Source organism: Sardina pilchardus, chromosome 24 (genome assembly GCF_963854185.1).
Source record: "Sardina pilchardus chromosome 24, fSarPil1.1, whole genome shotgun sequence".
Taxonomy (NCBI): Eukaryota; Metazoa; Chordata; class Actinopteri; order Clupeiformes; family Clupeidae; genus Sardina; species Sardina pilchardus.
The window spans coordinates 19,593,288-19,614,282 of record NC_085017.1 but is presented as its reverse complement, the minus strand read 5'-3'; the positions used below and the strand labels follow the sequence as shown (position 1 = coordinate 19,614,282).

At 44.2% G+C, this 20,995-nt stretch overlaps 1 protein-coding gene across 1 annotated transcript in view; it reads right to left on the bottom strand.

Annotated features, from left to right (window-relative positions):
* col22a1 (collagen, type XXII, alpha 1) overlaps positions 1-20,778 on the bottom strand; it is a 58,194-nt gene extending 37,416 nt beyond the window's left edge. The window contains exons 1-11 of the mRNA XM_062529298.1: positions 20,688-20,778; positions 19,764-20,330; positions 11,693-11,773; positions 5,291-5,402; positions 4,782-4,905; positions 4,229-4,504; positions 3,712-3,792; positions 2,525-2,644; positions 2,134-2,178; positions 1,870-1,932; positions 1,542-1,580 (exon numbers count right to left, since the gene is read on the bottom strand). Of these exons, the coding sequence (XP_062385282.1) occupies positions 1,542-1,580; positions 1,870-1,932; positions 2,134-2,178; positions 2,525-2,644; positions 3,712-3,792; positions 4,229-4,504; positions 4,782-4,905; positions 5,291-5,402; positions 11,693-11,773; positions 19,764-20,330; positions 20,688-20,778 (1,599 nt within the window). The remainder of the gene's footprint in view (positions 1-1,541; positions 1,581-1,869; positions 1,933-2,133; positions 2,179-2,524; positions 2,645-3,711; positions 3,793-4,228; positions 4,505-4,781; positions 4,906-5,290; positions 5,403-11,692; positions 11,774-19,763; positions 20,331-20,687) is intronic.
* Between the last annotated feature and the right edge of the window lie 217 nt (positions 20,779-20,995).

Below are 20,995 nucleotides of genomic sequence, written 5' to 3'. Positions count from 1 at the left end.
TATAAATCAAACTGAGAGAAAGTTCAGCATCCCCGGTGTTCAATGTGAAACACATAATCTAGTTTGCTCTGAGTTAGGCTAAGAGAGGTCTTGCTGATTTATAATAGCATATAATTCTTTCAGGAAATTCCAGTGCTCAGGGACGAAATGGACACATTTTTCTAGTCGTGGGCGGCTGCTACTATCCCAACACGGCTGCAGCCTATAATAAAGAAGTTTCTGGAATGATTTCCGAAGCATAATTTCAGCCTGTGTCTTGTCAAGAGCACTAGAACAGATGAATCTACAAACATAACGCTGTGTGGGGAAAAAAAAAAAAAAAAAAACGCTATGCTAATCCATTGTCATGGATTTAATAGATAGAAATCAATGAAGAGTAAAGCCAAATCCCAAAATGTTCTGACAGCTTATGTACCGACGCGTGCCTCTTTCAGATGAAAGGCTCGAAACAAACAAGCTTTGGCTTTATCAAATCGACCACAACAGGTGACAACAACAGCCCGCCAGACTCCCTATCAGCCTCGCACTTGTTCTTCTGTCATGCATGCACAGCAAATACATAAAAGAGATGCTTAATGCACATCATATAAAACTCTACAGTCCTCGTGTCGGTTTTCCTGCCAATTCGTTGGCGGCCATCTTTGGCTCGGCTCTTTGTAAGCTGGCCAGTAGGAAAGATAGGCTGGGCCAGTGATTTGGGTTCCATAATTATACCTCAGGCCTGTCAACTGGCAATGCCCGGCATAACTGAATGTTTTTTTTTTTCCTGAGAAGGGCGTAGACGTGTGCTTGCCCTCTCAGTTACTCGGTCTGTGTGTTGACCATAGGCCTATAATTCTGACTATACAAGTCCTGGGGTTTCTTCCTCCTTTCTGTAGATCTTTAGGAAGATATGACGTACTGGAAGGAAAATGTATGGACTCACACTAGAGGATGGAATATGTGCTTGTAGCAATACAAGGATACTTCTTGATACTTGAGCTTAACCGACTGACGTGACGCTTGCACCAGTTGAGCTAAACCAAGTCAAGATGAAACAGCTGAGCTAAGCTGAGCTAGACTAGTTAACCACAGCATGAATTATCTGAAGTTATTAGAAGAAAGAGCAACTAGCTGATTTTTGCACCTGCAAGTCCTGTAGTCCACATTCCCTTGAAATGAAATAACTGGACTATGCACTGTAACAGCAATGCTAAAGTCCAGGCAGGGATACTTTGTGTTCCAAAGTAGTTTCTTTCATAGCATCTTTAAAAGTGAATATGTGTGATCTTTCCTATTCAAGCACCTGTTATAGGGGAAAGATGACAAATGTACGAAACCCAATCGCTGTTTATTCTAGTCTCCCACGAGTGTTTACTGTCATTCACTGACCTAAGAAATACTTCCTCTAGGGAAAATATAATGCTGTAGTAAGAGAATTAGAGAAAATGAGGAATGGCATGAAGGCCAGAGGCTTTAACATGACTGACACATCATGCTGACAATGAGACAAACATGCACCACACAACATCCACAACGGAGTGTGCTCGAATGTTACTTACCTTGAGACCTCTATCACCTTTAATAGAGGTGGCTTTGCCCTGCAAATAATCAATCGACATGGATTAATTATTGTCGAGGCCCAAGAGAGAAAATCAGAAATCAGCAGCAGAGAGGAAGAAAGCAGCATTTACTGTAAGCTAATCAAGCTAAGAGGCTAATCATTTCAACATGTGAATTGAGTCTATTCACTTCAGAGGAGATACAGAGGCTAGGTCTGAAATAGCATTTCACTTTAGTTACATTTAACTAGAATGTGGCTATCAGCATTTCAAATGAAAATGGCCTAAAAAGTCACGATGTGAGATGTAAACAAAACGGGTTTCGTACAGCTTCTCCTTTTAGTCCTTTTAGGCCCTGAGATCCTCCTGAGCCTTTAATACCAGGATCACCCTGAAAAGATGTACGCACAAATGGGTTTCAACAGGCAGTTGTGCAAAGACATGTACTCTGGTACATACTGTACTATATGCACTATACATACAGTACATAACATCCAGTATGTCACCCAAATTGCAATTACACAAACATTTTAATACTTTGTGAATTGTGCATGAAATGGGCTCAGAAGAACATATGGGCACTTTAAATGACCTTTTCACCCTTGGCACCCTGGATACCAGCTGGACCTATGTCTCCCTGTGAAACAGAGGAGATAAGAGAAAGGAGGAGTGGCAAAGAAAAAAATAAGAAGACAGATATCCCTTGCATCATGATCACATTTATCAAATTAGGTACTGATTGAAAACAAAACAAAGTCTGAAACATCATCAGACTTTTTTTTTTTTGTCATTCAAGTACTTAATTATGATAATGAAATGTAAATCTCATGCAAGTTCAAAACATGCAAAACGGAATAGAATATAATAGAAAATATAGAGAATATGTTTATATCTTTTAGGACAGAATAGAATAGTAGCATGTCCTTTCCACATCTACAGTAGGTTGAGGGATGAACTTTGACCCCCTTCCTCCTGAGTTGTACCTTCTGCCCTTCAGGGCAAGAGCAGTTGACTGTCTCTCCACCACTCTGCTGCTCCACTACTGTGGGAGAGGGTGTGGGTATGGCAACAGGGGGGGCTTCCGTCACCACCTGCTTAGGACACTACAACAGACAAAAAGGCACAAAGCCAAGGTTGGACATGGCTGCTGACGGCTGCCACTTCACCGGTCGGCACGGTAGTGTGAGCGTTTGACCCGGACAGTAACTTTGTTATGACCATGATTTTCTCAGATCATTAAAAAAAAAAAAAACTTTTGGAGAATTCAATTCAATAATACTGAAACAGTATTAGAGTGTCTATGTGCGTCACACACAGATTATGTTTATGTGTGTGTGTGTGTGTGTGTGTGTGTGTGTGTGTGTGTGTATGTGTGTGTGTGTGTGTGTGTGTGTGTGTGTGTGTGTGTGTGTGTGTGTGTGTGTGTGTGCGCGCGCGTGTGCGTGTGTGTGTGTGTGTGTGTGTGTGTGTGTGTAAATCTATGTTTACACTTCCATGTAGCCCTGTAAGACTGATATTGTTGGTGACTCAGTGGCAGGATGTAAAAGGAGAAGGTGTGAGGGAGAAGCCAAGCAAAGTCTCTGAGAGTCTGCACGCAAACACCAAACACACACACACACACACACACACATACTGTACTGTACACACACACACACACACACACACACACACACATACTGTACTGTACACACACACACACACACACACACACACACATACTGTACACAGACACACACACACACACACACACACACACACACACACACACACACACACACACTCTGTCTCTCTGTAAACCTTTGCTGTCTTAACAGAATACTCAATCTCACATAACAGAAATAAACATACAGTACTAGATAAACACAACTACACATATATACACACAATCAGACTACACACAGACAAGTTCACTTTCACATTTCTAAAGTTCTTCACCAACCACATACACACAACCACACACCCACTCAACCACTCATTCACACACAGCCACACACACACACACACACACACACACACACGCACACACACGCACACACGCACACACGCACACACAGACACACACACACACACACACACACACACACACACACACACACACACACACACACACACACACACACACACACACACACACACACACACACACACACACACACACACACTCACTCACCGGGCCACCAGGAATATCACAGCAGGCTTCCAGCTCAGCTTGTTTGGAGTCACAGTAGATCACCATCCTCTGGAGGTCAAACTGCAGGGTGACACGCAGGCTTGAGGTTACACACAAGCCCAGATAGACAGCAACAGGTTGTCATGGGCCCTTAGGTTGGTTAGGCAACATGCTTCCTATTTTTTCCTGGATCAAGCTCCATCAGACAACATTTGTTTGAAATCTTCCAGCCAAGACATGAGGTCTGACTGACTAGCAATTTTGTCTGTAAGTAAATACTAGGGGAACAATTTAATCGACACTTCCTGGTGCGACACAATTTGTTTAATTGATAAAATCTAATTCAGATATCACACTAACAGTGTTGTGACAAAATTCAAATTTAGCTTGCACATCAATTCTGTGACAGCAGATCAACGTCATACTCTGTAAATCTCAGTGTAGACCGAAGGTATAATCATCTAGATGTTCTATCAACTGTTGCCTTAGCAACAACATGGCGCCATTAAGTACTTACATCAATAGGGACGCTGTCGTACAGTCTCTTCCCAATGACTGTCTTCCCCTTTACGTCAATGTCCTCTCGCTCCTCGATGGGGATGGTCTGGATGAGTTTGCAGTCCAGATACAGGGAGACGTTTTTGGCCCCGACGCTCAGGGCGATCTTGTGCCAGTTGCGGTCAAACAGGTTGTCTACCTCCTCGTTCTTAAAGACCGCCCTGACCGCGTCTTTGGTCACGCCGACCGCATTGTACTCCACTGCCTTGTTCTCTCCGTCCAGACGAATGGATACCTGAGGGGGGGGGGGGGGGGTTTGGTTCCCGTTAATCCATTCTGTGAAGCACTTTGTGTTCCATTCTTTAAAAGTGCTATATAAATATATTCTTTAATCATATTATTGCTAAAATAACTAGAACAGTATCCAAACACAAGAGTCTTTTGGGATGCACAGAATAAAGTAAGAGAAAGCTCTCTGAGTTTGACCAAAAAAAGTGTATTGGTATTAAAATCAACCTAGAAACAGAGACGTTGATTGATCGCGTTAAATATTCATGCAATAACCTCCTCACCTGTGGAATCCCATACTTGTCATAGATTTGCCAGAGGTACCAGTCCTCTCTTCTGGAGAGTTTCCTGAATTTAAATGTCGTCACAAAGGCATATTCATCTGGCAAGCCCTGGGCAAAAACGTCCCTGAGGAAAAGAAGATAAAAGAGAAAGCTCTACTATAACTTTCAAACAAAGTGGCCTCAAAATCCACCACTTCAGACATGAAGTTTCACAGGGACAGTCAAAGATATGTTAGCCTGTCATTCAGTCCATTAGTTCATTCAGATGATATGCCCTCTACTTCACACCAACCGTCTTCTGAAAAAGAATCTCTGATACAAACCTGTTAAGTTGCAGAAGCAGATAAACACGACAATAAGAACATAGACACAAAATGGATGACTATCTGCTCAAATAATATTTGACATACTCCAGAGAGACAGTGATCATTACACACAGTAAGTAGGCTTGTAATGGTATCTGATGGGCGAATCTGTCCAATGCTTGCAGATACTCTTGAGGCACTTACTCAGTCTGCTGGACTATGGGCATGGTCCCCAGGCGCACATAAGAACTTTGTCCAGGCTCATCCCTGGTGCCCAAAATATCTTTCACATTGAAGTGATCCATCAGGTCAAATCCTGGGGAAAAGAAATAGAGAACGTCACAGAAATGTGTTGGATGTGTATATGTTTTTCCCCATTTAGGCATTTACAGTATATCACTAATTTGCTGTTAAAAAAGTAAGATGACAAACTCGTAGGCTCACATCCATCCGTAGCAGATAATGACTCTGATACATATAACAGCCACTAGAGGGCAATCCACATGGTCAGGGAGACAGTACTCTTACTTGACGACCAGATAATCTTATAAGCAACATGCCACACTTAAATGAAATAATTGCATGTTTGCCCATAAAAAAAACTAAATGAATGGTTGTTCCTTAACTGCATGACATATGTCTCTCCATTCTCCGCATAGAGGAGTGGAGCGGAACAGTTCTGGTCTTTTCTAAGCTCCAAAGCTCAGGGACACTTGTAAGCAGATCTACTGGTGAAGCATTTTTTGTTGTTTGTTTGCGATGTTCACATTCTTGTGAAGACACATGTCCCGACACTTTTTTGAGGACACCTTCATTTTCCACGCTGATAATGTCACGGATATCTGTCGAAATGACTGTTTATGTCACTTTGATTGACGCCTGTGCAAGTTTGCGGCGCAGCTAAACAGGGTTTTCTCCGAGCCGAGCAGCATGTAGATGCTGCCGAAAAAAGGTAAATATGGGTCAGTCAAGACACACCCTGTCATCACACACAAGGCTGTACTTATGGGCAGGGAACTGCGGCTTTAAGTCTCATTATTACTGAATAAGTGAAAACAGAGCAGGGCTCTCTTTTTTTGCCTGGAGATTATCAGCCCCACTAATTATGCTCGTGTTGAGCCGATGTTTCAGATGCTCTGCCAGATCCAACTGGAATAAACTTCACGCACAGATCTACAGCTGCCTTAGGGAAAAAGGGGAAAAGATGCCACATGCAATTATGTCATTGGTAAAAAACACGTGTGTGTGTGTGTGTCTGTGTGAGTGTGTGTGAGACAGAGAGAGAGAGAGAGAGAGAAAGAGAGAGAGAGAGAGAGAGAGAGAGAGAGGAGGGAGAGAGAGAGGGAGAGGAGGGAGTGGGAGAGAGAGTTGGCGTGACTGAGGTTTTCTGGGTAAGCCGCCCACCATTTAAGGTGACTTCCAGGGGCCACTCCCACCAGCAACAAACAAGTAACTATGGAGATGCCAGCTGGGCATCGGGCGCTTCCAGCTGCAAGTCTGGCAGATGTCCTTCAGGCTATGTGCACATTGCCCGAGGGAAAAAAGCCACCGATCGTCCCAAATGGTCCTCTTGCTTGTGTCCCTCAAAACCCACAAATAACACAATTCGCACTCATGTAATGGCCAACTCTGCAGTGGATTGTTGCCTTTTTTCCTCTGTTAAAAGGGGCGTTCATCTGCAGCTGCTGTGGAGAACACAATTTCACTTTGCAAAATTGAGATAATGTGAGTGGGCGACATCGACTGGCACTACACGAAGCATGGCGTCTAGGACGAGGGAAAGTTGGTTATTTGGTTATTTGGAAAGTACACTGTTGCTGTAGAGTAAGCCTAAATCAGGGCAAGTGTGAGAGATGTTTACAACAGTATTAATGATGTAGGCTGGAAAAGTATTTTTGCCAAACACACAGTGGCCATGCTAATTATAATAATCGAAATTTAGCCTCCAGGCCTTAGGAATTTAGGAACAAAGTTTTCATTGAAAATGTTGATTAATTTGCATATTATCTCATTGGGAAGTATTTAGGAGGGGCTATCAACCCTATAAGATGTCATCATGTTAAGCCCGCCTCAATGGTTGTGATTGGAGCCCAGGGCCGTGTCCAAAAGTCAAGCGCGCACCCTGGATAGTACCTTCTTTCCAGTAGCGTCTCAGTTAGCTTGCTCCTCAGTATGCGTCCCTACCAACGTTTGGACAGCACAAACTAGTCGGCGTCACCTGACTCGGGGAGGGGTGTGTGTTGACGATTTGCATGACGTGTGGAGCTTGACTTGCGCTGCGCAATGGATTATGGGATATCTGAGGCCAAAAAAAATGCATCGATGCACGCATGGAAATCACGCCAAACGAAGTACCCATCTAGTAAGAGCGCTTGACTCCGACAGTCTATTCTGACGTAACTTCCAGAAAATGCACACTGCCCAGCGTGTGTACTTATGCTTCAGACACAGCCCAGGTCTTAGGAACATTGGAAATGGGAGAGAATAGCCTCTTTGTCAGATCTGCAGAGCCATTTCGAAGTTTCGTCTGGGTTCCCCCAGGGTCACTTAAGGGTCGTTGACACTAGGAACAATAACTATAAAGATAACTATAGCGATAAAAGCGTCCAATAATAAGTAAAGACTCTCCATGTGTTGATGAATGTGATGTCTAAAGTTTCATGGATTCTGATTGGCTGTCAGCTTGTGATCACTCTCAAAATCGCTCTGGGAGTGATCCCCCCCGTTATAGTTATCGTTCTTGGGGTAAACGCCCCTTTAGTCTGGGGGAACCTAAACAAACCTCTGCAAGTCCATCTGTATCCTGATTTCCGAATCACCAAAACTGCACAGACAAACAATGGCTACTGGTGATGGAATTGAGTTACAAGTACATTTAAAACCTATATTTACAAGAAAAATGTGTTACTGTAAAAAAATAGTACTTAAAAAAATACTGGGTAAGAGTTTAAAGGGATAGTTCGGATTTTAAGACACGAAGTTGTATGGGTTCCCTGTCAGCAACGTAGTGCATCAGCACTGACTTACCCCCGACAGCGTCCTGTGAGCCGAGATCCAGCCGGTTTTTGATCGTTTTTGATGCCGGACTATTTTCTTCAGCAAGTTTCTGGGGTCACGAAAGTAAAGTGTTTTTCTTCTCAAAACCATATGCGTTCAACAGAGTGATATATTTGCACCACAAAAACGTTGTCCAGCTGTCAGTAGCGCGCAGTGATAGGAATCGCGAAAAATAAGTAAGTGATAACGAGGTTTGAATTTTTCCTGGACAACGTTTTTGTGGTGCAAATATATCACTCGGTTGAACGCATATGGTTTTGAGAAGAAAAACACTTTACTTTCGTGACCCCAGAAACTTGCCGGACTACTTTCTTCAGCATCTAAAACCGGCTGGATCTCGGCTCACAGGACGCTGTCGGGGGTAAGTCAGTGCTGATGCACTACGTTGCTGACAGGGAACCCATACAACTTCGTGTCTTAAAATCCGAACTATCCCTTTAATGTACCAGTTTAAGTTTAATTTCATTGCTAGTTATGCCCGTTGGGAATTGAAAGCAATTGAAGGGTCCCCAGACCCATTCTTAATCTCAATTGAGATTTTAGACACGGTTTGTTGTTAGCCAGGCTAGCGAGCACTGACCTGTAATTTGAAATGGTAGCAGAAAGCATGTAATCATCCACCAAAAAAAGCTATTTTGATCGGGCGGCGAAAAAAATCGAAGGGAACGCCAGATGACTGTCAATGTGGGAAACTTGCTCAGAATGCACTCTTTTGATCCAAATGATGGTGACATCTGCATCTGGAAGTTGTATCTGCCAAAGTGTTGACTACAAATTGATTGCATGTTTAAGGACATCTCCAAGGTTGTGTCACAGAAATAAATCATTCTTGCCTGTAACTCAATAACTCCAGATATTAACCCACTGATTCAAATAATAAACTTTCCCAGAACAGGAAACACTGCCAAATACAGGCCTAAATACAAGCAGCATATGAGCTATGCTGAATGCTATAGGTCATCAACCACAAACTGTCACCCGTAACTTTTCCTGTTTTTTTTTTTGTTTTTTTGTAAAACTTTGCATACAAGTGGTTGATGTGAATACATTTAAAGCTTAACATGTATTTTCATGCTGAAAAAGAAGTTCAAAACTTGTACTTATAAACATGTAATTTGGACAGTGCCAGACAATGAGAGAAAAAAAAAATCTAGTCAGTCAAACTGTTTAAACTCCAACAGACCAACAGACATTTGGATTTAGTGTGCAATATAAACTTCCTGCCGTCACATGTCGTAGTCGACAGGAGAGAGATGGCCACATAATTAGCACTGGCCTGGGCTGGAGAGGAAGTGAAGAGTCGTCTAGTGAAGCAGTGTCCTTACAAACATCTGCCACCCCAGAACACCCCGGTTTAGCATGATATATACAGTGCAAACCTCAACCACCTTTGTTAGAACTTGTCGCTAAACTCCGTTAGGGGGGGTAGACACACGGCTCCATTCACCCACACTTCCCTACCACACACTGTCTCCCAGTCACATTAGGATAGTCTAGTGGCTTTCATGGCCCGGCTGTCACAGTCTGGGTGTTTTTGCGGCCGACTTCACACCCCCCCTAATCATCGAACTGAAATCCCAAAGCACTTCGCGCAGAGTCTTGCATTCAATCATGCATTCAGAGCAAAATGAAAACTTTAAAGTGGCCCATCACATTCATACATCTTAAGGTGACAGCTGCCATTACAATTACGCTATTCAGTTGCTGTCGGCCTATATGGGCTCAGGGAGCTCAGATTCTCTCTCTCTCTCTCTCTCTCTCTCTCTCTCTCTCTCTCTCTCTCTCTCTCTCTCTCTCTCTCTCTCGCTCTCTCTCTCTCTCGCTCTTTCTCTCTCTGCTTCGACTAGACGTCGCTCTCCGCCTGGCTGTTTTTTCTATTAGCGTGATGAATTTGAGTAGGAGGTTTCAGACAGGAACCATAATCCCCAAAGGCTTTAAGATAACATCCTACCTATCTGCCTGTGCACCACCACTCAACATTTCTGAGCCCAAAATTAAGTACTTTTTCCACTGGCCGACGAACAAGTGTCTGTTGCAGAGAAATGAGTAACTTTTTGAGATGGCAAACTTGCCCACCTTCACTCAAAACATTGTCAGAAAGTTTGGGTGCCTTGAAATTTCCCTGCATGTTCAGATGCATAACATGGCCACTGAGCAGAGGGTGCTAGTTTGTACAAAAAAACAAAGCAGTCTGTGTGATCATTCACCTACAGTACGTAGCACCAGTGTGATATACTGTAGCTTTACGTATGCCTATACAATGCATGCATGTGAGACTGAGGTGTTTTTGTTAGCTTGAAGCACATGTGTATTCTTCTGTGTGAGGGGAATCAATGTGCTTTGATTTGAGCCAAGGTCAAACATTTGTGGCTACATCCTTGTTGATTTGCATGTTTACAATTAAAAACAAAACATGTGTAAAAAATCACACTCAGATGAGTTCAAATTTGAAAGTTCAAAGGGAAAAAAGTTCGCTTCAGTTTAGACTACTGGTGAGATGTTTGTAACTAACTACATGACCTTTTATCATTCCAGGTGCAGTAAACCTAATGCCCAACCACAATAGATAAACTGTGATGAACTGCCCTACTGTACTTGTGATAGTTTTATGGCTCACGGCTTGTGCTAGAAATCAACCTAAAACCTCTGCAGCGCCTCTGCTACAGTATGTGCAAACAAAGTTAACATACAGCCACGGAAAGGATGGTAGCTCACAAGGTGTCTTTGTGAATTAAAATCAGAATGGGAATGACAGGTGTAAATAATGGAGGCTTTGACCCTGTTAAACTGGACAAAGGCCAATGGGTGATGCATGAACATATACTGGGCACAGAAGCCTGCATGTCTGCTTACAGTTGGAGTTGAGAAGGTGGAAAATCTCTATGAATCAGAAAGAAAACATTCTCCCCTTGAAGGGGTTTGCAACAAGCGTGGCCATTCTTTTGTGGAAAACTGCTACCTTTCTCCATCTCCATCTGATTAAAGCATTACAGTGTTTTCATTTTTAAGTAATTTAGTCACTTCAGTCTGGGGGCTTATGGAAGCAGACAATGAGCTTGTCTCGGGGACTAGATCTAAGGCAAAATCCTGGATTAAACACTGTTTCAAATGTCCATTCACTATCCCAGCGCTAGTCAGGGATTAGGACTAATTCCACTTTAAGAAGGCAGCGTTTTGAGTCCAAGAAAGCCACTATTCAGTCTGCCGTCTGAGAAGAGAGAGGAAGCGTAGGAGTAAGAGAGGGGAAAGTAGAGGAGGAGGTGTGTGCACACATGTGCACGTGTGTGTGTGTGTGTGTGTGTGTGTGTGTGTGTGTGTGTGTGTGTGTGCGTGTGTGTGTGTGTGTCTGTGTGTGTGTGTGTGTGTGTGTGTGTGTGTGTGTGTGTGTGTGTGTGTGTGTGTGTGTGTGTGTGCCTGTGTGTGTGCACACCTTTGTGTGTGTCCACGTGTGTGTGTGTGTGTGTGTGTGTGTGTGTGTGTGTGTGTGTGTGTGTGTGTGTGTGTGTGTTTGTGTGTGTGTGTGTGTGTGTGTGAGTGTGGTAACATTACCTGGAACCTCCTCCAGGCCTGCACTGGGACTGTTGGGTTTGAACCGGTCTGGCTGAACCTTCATGTTTGGACACAGGACATCTGTAAGAATAGCAGACACATACAAAGTTATAAAACAGCGAAGCATTTCGCCATTTGCATATTTCCCATTTGAAATAAAAACTAAACATATGCAACAGTAGCCACAGTAGGCTATTTCATTAGATGAAGGTCTAATGGGCTTTCTGAAATGTATGTTCTGGCAGAATGGCCTTCTGTCTAGTTTAACTTCATTAAAACTAACTTGAAGTTTATTGGGAGAGTGCTGACACGTGACTTTTTGCTGTTTCCCTGTGATTTTTTCTGTTTCCTGTTTGGATAGAAGAGTTAGCTAAAAATGAGGAAACTTAATGTAAATGTGACCATTCAAAGCGAAATCAGTCGTTTTGCGCACAACGTTATTTTGAGAAAATCAACAATAACAAACTTCCGGGTTAAAATGTTGAATTTCACGTTTTCGCATAATTCGACTGTATACAGTCTACAGTTTCATATCGTGAACGCATTTCACAGAAAAACATAAGTTTTGACTGTTAAACCCGGCAAAGATTCAACACATTTGCTGTCATTCCCGTTGTGCACGCGCCGCTTAAAAAGGTGATTTCTCCTCTTCTGGCATATCGTGACAGGAGAACCATGTCAACTTTGGATGCGGTTATCTTAGCGATAGTTTGTGTAATACCCTCGATATACATATAGTTGGAAAGCTTAGTTTATGGCCGTTCACGTGAGCACAATAACTTAATTTAATAAATTTTACCGAAACGACTGGTTCCGCTTTACAGGGTCACAAATGTGAATGTATGAGTAAAACTAAAGCGGCCAAGCCCTGATCACATAGTTTAGGTTTAGGAACATAGAGATCGGGGGGCGCTGTGGCACAATAGGCTACAGCGCTCATACCACATACGGGTCCGAGTGCCCACGGGGACCCAGGTTCGAGTCCGACCTGCGGTCATTTCCTGATCCCTCCCCATCTCTCTCTCCCACTTGTTTCCTGTCTCACTCTTCACTGTCCTATGAATAAAGGCAAAAAAGCCCATAAAATACACTTAAAAAAAAAAAGGAACATACAGACCCATTGCTGCAGCAAGGCCCACGAGTACCCTTAGAAGTGTTCCAGAAGCCTTGCATACTTCAACTCGCGCAACGCCACACTTGTGTAATGCATAGACGAGTTGGGGGAGCAGGGGAACCCCGTACAGCCCCCATCGGAAAAACAAATACGGGCCTAATATTACGACTTGTAGTAAAGCAGCACCCCTCACTAACTCCTGACTTAAGTCATCCCTCTTTCAGTAAGGGATGGCTGGCATAACTCGTGTCTCAGAGACCGCTTGCTTGCAGACAGTGGAGACACTCTCGGTTCCAGCTGACTGTCTGGAGAAAGGACAGCACTGGTGGCGGCGGTGACAGTTTTAGACTCACGCTCGCCTGCTGCCTTTCAAAGCCGTGGGGTCCTCAGAGTGATCCGGCTGGTGACAGCGAGAAAGGTAACACCGCAAGCATGCATCGGCTTACGGTAACCTCAGCACTCAAACAGAGACTCTGGCGTGGGCACAGGGTGGGGTGCGTTTTTTTGGGAGGGGAGCTATTTGTAGGACGTTCCTGCCCCAGCGTGAATGACAGCCGGGGTGGGATACTGTAGCAGTGACGGAAAGTCGTTCGGAGAGGCAGCCACGCCAGGTATGGCGCCCTGAGAATAGCTTGCTTGAGCTTGAAGGAGCTCCATGTGGAAACCGGCCTTCCCCAAACGACGCACAGATGGCGGGCTGTTTTAGGGAGGAAGTGTTTTGTCTTTCTTGGACAGCTGGAGGGAGTCGACAGGGCGGCTCGCCTTCTCTGGCTGTCCCCCCCTCGAGTCAGACTTAATTGACTCTGTGATGTTGGCCCCTACTGAATGAAGGTTCTTCCTTGTTACAAGGTCTGATTTTAGACACGGTCTGTCCTTGTTTCCACTGTTGCACAAGCACAAATATTAATTGTGCTGGGCCTGGGATAAACAGTTGTTTGGTTTATTTTTCAGTTTGTTTATTCACACAGGGCATGATTATCAGTACTTGATGTCGATGATCTATGGTTGGATTACTTTCCTAGCCTCGTGGCTAAGGAAAACACGACATGGCAGATTATTTTTAGTGTGTTCATGGCCACTCAATGACCCACTTTGAGAGGCCCCACCCTGTAAACTGTGCTCTTATATTCTCAAGTCGTGGCATTATTTTCTCCAACTATTAATTACAGTGAAGCATGAGAGCACGATGCCATTGACTCCACCTCTCTAAACAACTCTATGATATAGAGATCATAACATAGTCTTTATCTAGAGATCATAACATACCGTAGTCTCTATCTAGAGAATCATAGCATAGTTTAGATATCACAGAACAGTCTTTATCTAGAGATCACAGGGTAGCCTGCGAAAGACACACCCTGATGGGACAGTGTCGTGGTCGTCTCACTTGTGTGCGTGTGTCTGTGGTGTCTATTTGTATTTGCATACAAAGTGGGCAGACACCCAAAGCCACAGCCACTGATCGCATCCCTGACAATCATGTATAATCAGACCCTGTAATTTTCTTTAATCGTGCCTATAAAAAGCACTTTGTCATGTTTAAAGAGGCTTTAACTTTACCGTGAGCGCAATCCTTTTTTTTTCTTTTATGGCAGAGTGTGTTGCTCTCCTCTATGCTCGCTCTTTCTCTCGCTCTCTCTCTCTCTCTCTCGCTCTCTCTCTCTCTCTCTCTCTCTCTCTCTCTCTCTCTCTCTCTGAACAGACCCTCCACCTCAGACTGGCATGAATAAACCACTGAGAGTTTGCTTCAGGGCCCAGGGGGAAATCCAGGTGACTTGTTTATTTCCAGAGAACTTCGCTCCTGCATGCAGTCAGACTGATGACTTCTCCATGAACAAACCTCAGCACCAGATCCCCCATTCCTCTACTTAATGGCATCTTCCCGGGGGGTATTCTAAGTGTTTTGTACTGGTAATTGTCAGTTCTTTGTGTCCATGTTTCTTCTCATTTTCAAGTAACAGAAAGGTGGCATTTTGCTCATTATTCCCACGTTTCTTTATAAACACCTACTTTATAAACACTTAAGTGCTCCCAGCAACTAGTGGTTGGCGCTTAAGTCCTAACAAGGCACAAAGTATGGGTCTAAAGTGCCATTTGGCCATAGCAGTGCCCATTCTTTAGGACTTTGGGTGAAGTAGCCTTGAATAGCCAACACAGTGCGTCATTGTTTTAAAAATGGTGGCAGAAGTCATTCCTTAGGGGAAAGAAGGACCAAAGACACAGCGACTTCCTGTGCCTGTGGCCCCAACACTGTTATTTTCGTGACCAAGCTCAGAGTTAAAATGGAGGCTTAGGAACCAGATAGTAGATTGTGGGTACCCATCGAGCTCTTCCTTCATGCCTCCCATGCCCATGTGAGCTATACCATTTTATACATGACGAGAGAGTCAGACACCTAGTTAAAAAGATGCCCTTAAATAGATTGAAGGAGAATTCTGGTGATTTTTCACATAAATCTCTGTTTCTCGAGGTCAATGAGTACTGTCGGTACAAAAAAATCGGTTCTGCCTATGAACATGCCCCCGGAGTGTAGCACTGGAGCTGCCTGGCAGCTCTAGCTGTTGGCTGCAGCAACGAGCTAAAGAGAACCAATTGTTTTCAGTCTTATTCTTTTTTTCATATCGACAGTACTCGAGAAACAGAGATCTACGTGAAAAATCACCGGAATTCTCCTTTAGGCTAAAATGTTTCTCTAAATATGCTCCACTCATGTGTCAAATTGTATAGAAATACATACTCTCTGTATACATACGATACAACTCTCTACACCCTTAATAGTGTGCATCCTTCCAGAATATGTGCTCATGGAGACTGAGGGCTCTTGGGGCTATGTTAACTGTTGCTCAACCTGAACCGAGGCTCATCACATGCCTATGACTATACAGAAAGTGCACAGTTCCCACAAGTGTACAACTGGGAAAAAGGTAGGGAAGTCATATTTTCCAGGCCTGGATATGTCATAGACTACAGTCCAATGTATCAAGGTTTTGGAAAGGGTATTTTAACAGTTCAGTGATTACAGAGGTTACTTGCTCCATTGCAGTGCACTGTATGGGTTTCACCGATGTTTATGATCGGCGATAATTCCATCCAAAAGACCATGATCAAAATATCTGACAAGTTTTGAGAACGCTGAACGCATTCCATGTTCACTTGTCATAACTCCATTTAAAATCCAGACCGCACCATTCACACAAGCATAACAGACACATTCACCAGCCATTGTCAATCTCATTCATTAGAGCTGTGTGTAAACTCAAAGCTGTCTACCCATCCCTATACTTCTACTGTGTCACAGTGTACCAGCAAAAGTGTGGTTGAACCACAGGCTATCTATAAACAATGCCACTGCTTTGTCTGATGTCTCAATTGTAATATATTTGTAACCCCATAACTGTCATCAAAGGCTGTACATTTTAAATAACGTCATACAATAAGGTTGTAAATGGCAGACTGTTTATCATACCGATAAGTTTGTGTGTGTGTGTGTGTGTGTGTGTGTGTGTGTGTGTGTCTGTGTGTGTCTGTGTGTCTGTGTGTGTGTGTGTGTGTGTGTGTGTGTGTGTCTGTGTGTGTGTGTCTGTGTCTGTGTGTGTGTGTGTGTGTGTGTGTGTGTGTCTGTGTGTGCGTGCACCATGACTGTATGTGGCCATGTGGTTGCAACCGTGGTAAGGACGGCTGGACAAGACCAGGGGGAAGGCCACTAATAGAAGGCATCCCCTTGAACATCCCATCCCATCCCAGACAAACGGCGTGGTAATCAGAAGCAGATTTTGGGCTGGGATGGGGAAACCTTCCTCAGAAGCTTACGCAAACACTGTGGGGGCTTCAAACAAGCCCCAGCACCATTATGCTGCAGCTGCTGTCAAATTTAGAGTCACGTCAGAGCTGATTAGAGGCCACAGGGGCTTTGTGGTTACGGTGGGCCAAGAAAGTCAAATTCACTTGTGTGAGCGTGCGTGCGATATGCCCTATTTTATTTTTTACAAACAGCCCTGTGAAAAATATGCTGTAACGCTGTCATGTTTGTCATCTTGTATCATGCTCATAATCTTGATTGGAAAGTAGGGCTGATCTCGAAACAGATGTTGGTTAGGGGCTAGATGATATTATCTAATTCACCTACTCCGACAACAATATGATCACTGTAACAACAACAACAACGCAGCATATCAAACTCTCTCCTTCCTGACTGGCCAATTTAATACTGTCACATCTAAACTGAAACGGCAAAAGTCGGATTCTGGGAGAAATCTGTAGCTGATCTCTCCTGGTTTTTTTTTTTTGCCAAATCGTAGCCTTATCTGGCCCAAGACTGGGCCACATTCCACTATCTGGATAACTGGACCACATTCCACTATCTGGGTATCAAACTCTCTCCTTTCTGACTGGAAATTTAATACTGTGACATGCCAATCTAAAACTGAAAATGCAAAAGTCGGACTCTGGGAGAAATCTGTAGCTGATCGCTACTGGGGGGCGGGGGGGGGGGGGGGGGGGGCAATCCGTGGCCTTATCTGGGCCGAGACTGGACCACATTCCACTATCTGGATAACTGGACCACATTCCACTATCTGGGTATCAAACTCTCTCCTTTCTGACTGGAAACAGCAAAAGTCAGACTCTGGGAGAAATCTGTAGCTGATCGCCACTGTTTTTTTTTTTTGGGGGGGGTTGCCAAATCGTCGCCTTATCTGGGCCGAGACTGGGCCACATTCCACTATCTGGGTAACTGCAGGGTCAGTGAGGTCATCTGAAGGCCGTGTGGGTTTTTAACCCCACTTATCTTTCTCTGGGGTCTCACTGGCTTGATTTATGATCTGAAAAGTCTCTGTGGCTTTTGATCTGGGCACATTTAAAAGCTGTTGATTAGAAGCTGCACCCCGCGGCTCCTATAAGGCAAACTCTTGAGCTCCAAAGCAGCAAGCGCATGAAACATTAGAGCTGTAATTTTTGGTGGAAAAAATAACCCGGAGCGTGTGGTCAGTGCGTTTGGCTTGACCGCGGTTATTCTTGGACATATGGAATATTGAGTTCTTAGAGAGTGGATCGTGGAGAATAAACAAAAAAGAATATATGAACACTAAACAGACAAAGAAATGAAGAAAAACAATGCCACGTTTTGAGATCTAAAGGAGTTCTGTACTGGAATGTGTCCTGTTTGGTCCTTTGTTCTCATTCCAACATCAACAAAAGAGCTGGCATGATTTATGCATGGACTTTTTAAAACTAAAGAAGAATCTTAATCTAGACTGCACAGAGAGCAGGCTGAGGGTCAAGGGCGTGTGTGTGAGTGTGTGTGTGTGTGTGTGTGTGTGTGTGTGTGTGTGTGTGTGTGTGTGTGTGTGTGTGTGTGTGTGTGTGTGAGTGTGTGTGTGAGTGTGTGTGTGTGTGTGTGTGTGTGTGTGTGTGCGTGCGTGCGTGCGTGCGTGCGTGCGTGCGTGCGTGCGTGCGTGCGTGCGTGCGTGCGTGCGTGCGTGTGTGTGTCTGTGTGTCTGTGTGTGTCTGTGTGTGTGTGTGCGTGCGTGCATGGGTGCGTGTGTGGAGGGACATGAATGTGCATTCTCTCAATTTGGCATATCTGTATGTACCCCACAGTAACGGTATCTTGTTTAAACAGAAAATAGATTCCACTGGGTTTGTAACTGGGACAGAAGGCTAAGTCTGTCTTGAGTGGGCATTAGTGCTGAGTTCATTTGAAACCAAGGTGACTTGCACTTGCTGGAGACAAAGTCTCTTACTGTATTTCCGCTCAAGTTAACAACCACCTCATTCACTACTCTAAATTGGGTGAGAAACAAACATTGCATTTGTAACTGCATGTTCAGCCATTCTAAATAAACAAACACGCACAAGTAAATAAACTAACACTATCTTTGCTAAGGCCACACACAGGCCTCACATGACCCTGAGATCTTAAGAGGTCATCTCTATGTCCAGATATTTAATGAGGGTTTTTGTTCATAATGGACTGTAGCAATCATATACACACACACACACACACACACACACACACACACACACTAAAGCAGTCAGTATGATTTTACATACTCAAGTATTTGCCTCTGACTGACAGGCAGTAATCTGGAAAAGTAGTTGAGGTCAGAATGGGGGGACTGAGTCTTTCCACTCCTCCTCACCTCTCAACCCAGAACCCAGTGGGGCAAGCAACCACAACAATGTCCTGGTCACCCAAGCTTCCTGTACAGGCCACTGTGTGTGTGTGTGTGTGTGTGTGTGTGTGTGTGTGTGTGTGTGTGTGTGTGTGTGTGTGTGTGTGTGTGTGTGTGTGTGTGTGTGTGTGTGTGTGTGTGTGTGTGTAGTGTGGTGGGGAGTGTAGGGGGCGATACCCTTACACACAGCCCATACTGTCAGGGCTGGGCTGGGAGGGTGTAGTGTGGGGTGCTAGGCCAGCTGGGTAGAGCTCTAAGCATTGTAACAGAGCCTCTAAAATCTCTATTCATGGGGTAGCGTGGGTGCTATGACTGGCGGTTTTAAAACTTCATCAGCACACATTCTTGTTGACAGATCTGTGAAGTGTCTGTGGTGTTAATGTGGACACACAGCAGTTCTGGCAGTCAACTCTGAGGGTAAATTGTGTGGGTGTCATGTGAGAACTCTTAGGTTTTGGTTACACCACTTTGGGGCATCTATTTTTCGTCTGTGTATAAGTGGATGCATTATTTTAAACAGACATTCCAAGCGAAATGCAGCACAGGTGTCTGGTTGTGTAAATGTTGGCACTAGGCTTTATTAATTAGGCCTACACAAGTGAAGTTGACATAATTAGGTAGCCCATTGCTCTTCCTATTTCGCAAATGCCCTCCTTTTAGCTTGTTGAAGCAAACTATATTTGTCATCTTTAACCACTGTTACACCTGAAGTGTTAGATTATTCAATTATTTTAAGAAATTACCCAGAGAGTGTGTGTGGCCAGAGTTGTATAATATTACTCACTTTCGCAGAGGCTTTTCCTCAGTCTTCCCCTGATGGTATCAATGGCGTTAAAGTCGGCCACCTGGAACACGTGCGCGTTCTTGGGTTCAGCTGCAATCTCCTCCAGCTCTACTTTGAGCGCTTCCCCGATACCCACGGCGAACATCCTGATGCCAGCCTGGCTGGCCTCTCTGGACGGCTCCAGCACATAATCCTGACTCCGGCCATCCGTGAGCAAGATGGCTACTCGTTTGGTGTCCCTAGATAGCGGCCTGGCTCCCGCGCTCTCTGTGAAGATGTTTTTGGTGGTGTAGCTGATGGCATCGCCGGTCATGGTGTTCCCGCCGCGGTAGACAATGTTCCGGGCGGCCCGCTTGACGTCGGCCAGGTTGCGATAGCGGTCCAGTTTAAACTCGATGGTGGGACGGTCGCTGTAGCGCACCACAGCTACACGGGTCTTGTCCGGAGCTACGTCGAAGGACTCCACCAGGCTGGAGACCCACTGGCGGATCTTCTCGAAGTTCTCCTTCCCCACACTGGAGGACGTGTCCAAGATGAAAGCCAGGTCGTATTGAACATTTTTACATCCTGACAGAAAGAAGAAACATGTTGTCACGTCACATTCACATTGTCACCCTTACTTTGGGTAGTTTTTGTTGTGACATTCATAGCAATATTCCCTGCCATCACACCATGGAGGCTGCAGGTTTGTGTAGGAAGGATACATCTTTATCACTTGTTTAATATCCACAGATTATGTTTTTACTGTATAACAGATATCATTACAAATCACAAAAACAAATGGCTAAAGTTTGAAGTGACAGACAATTCAGCGTCATTATATTTTGTGTAATGTAATATAAATGATGTAATTAGAAATCCATTTGTATCCATTTTGTTTATGCATTTTTATGTATTTTTCCTCTCTCAGGATGATGAGCCTACCTGCCCTTTGGCCACTGACTCTCTCTCCTGATAGAGTCAAGACAAGGATGGCGAGCAGCAGAGAGATCCTGAATCCAAAACGGATCTCCATAATACACTCTTCCTCTCTCACTTTTCTTATTCTACACTGAGATGATCATCCAGCTCCTCACCTGCAAAACGATCAGACTAAGGTTAGCATGCAGCAATATCTTACATGGTATATGATATGATATGATATGATGGTCAGGCCAGAAACAGCAACAAGAGCAGTAGAAACAACAACACCAACAGCAATATCTTACATGGTACAGTATATGATATATATG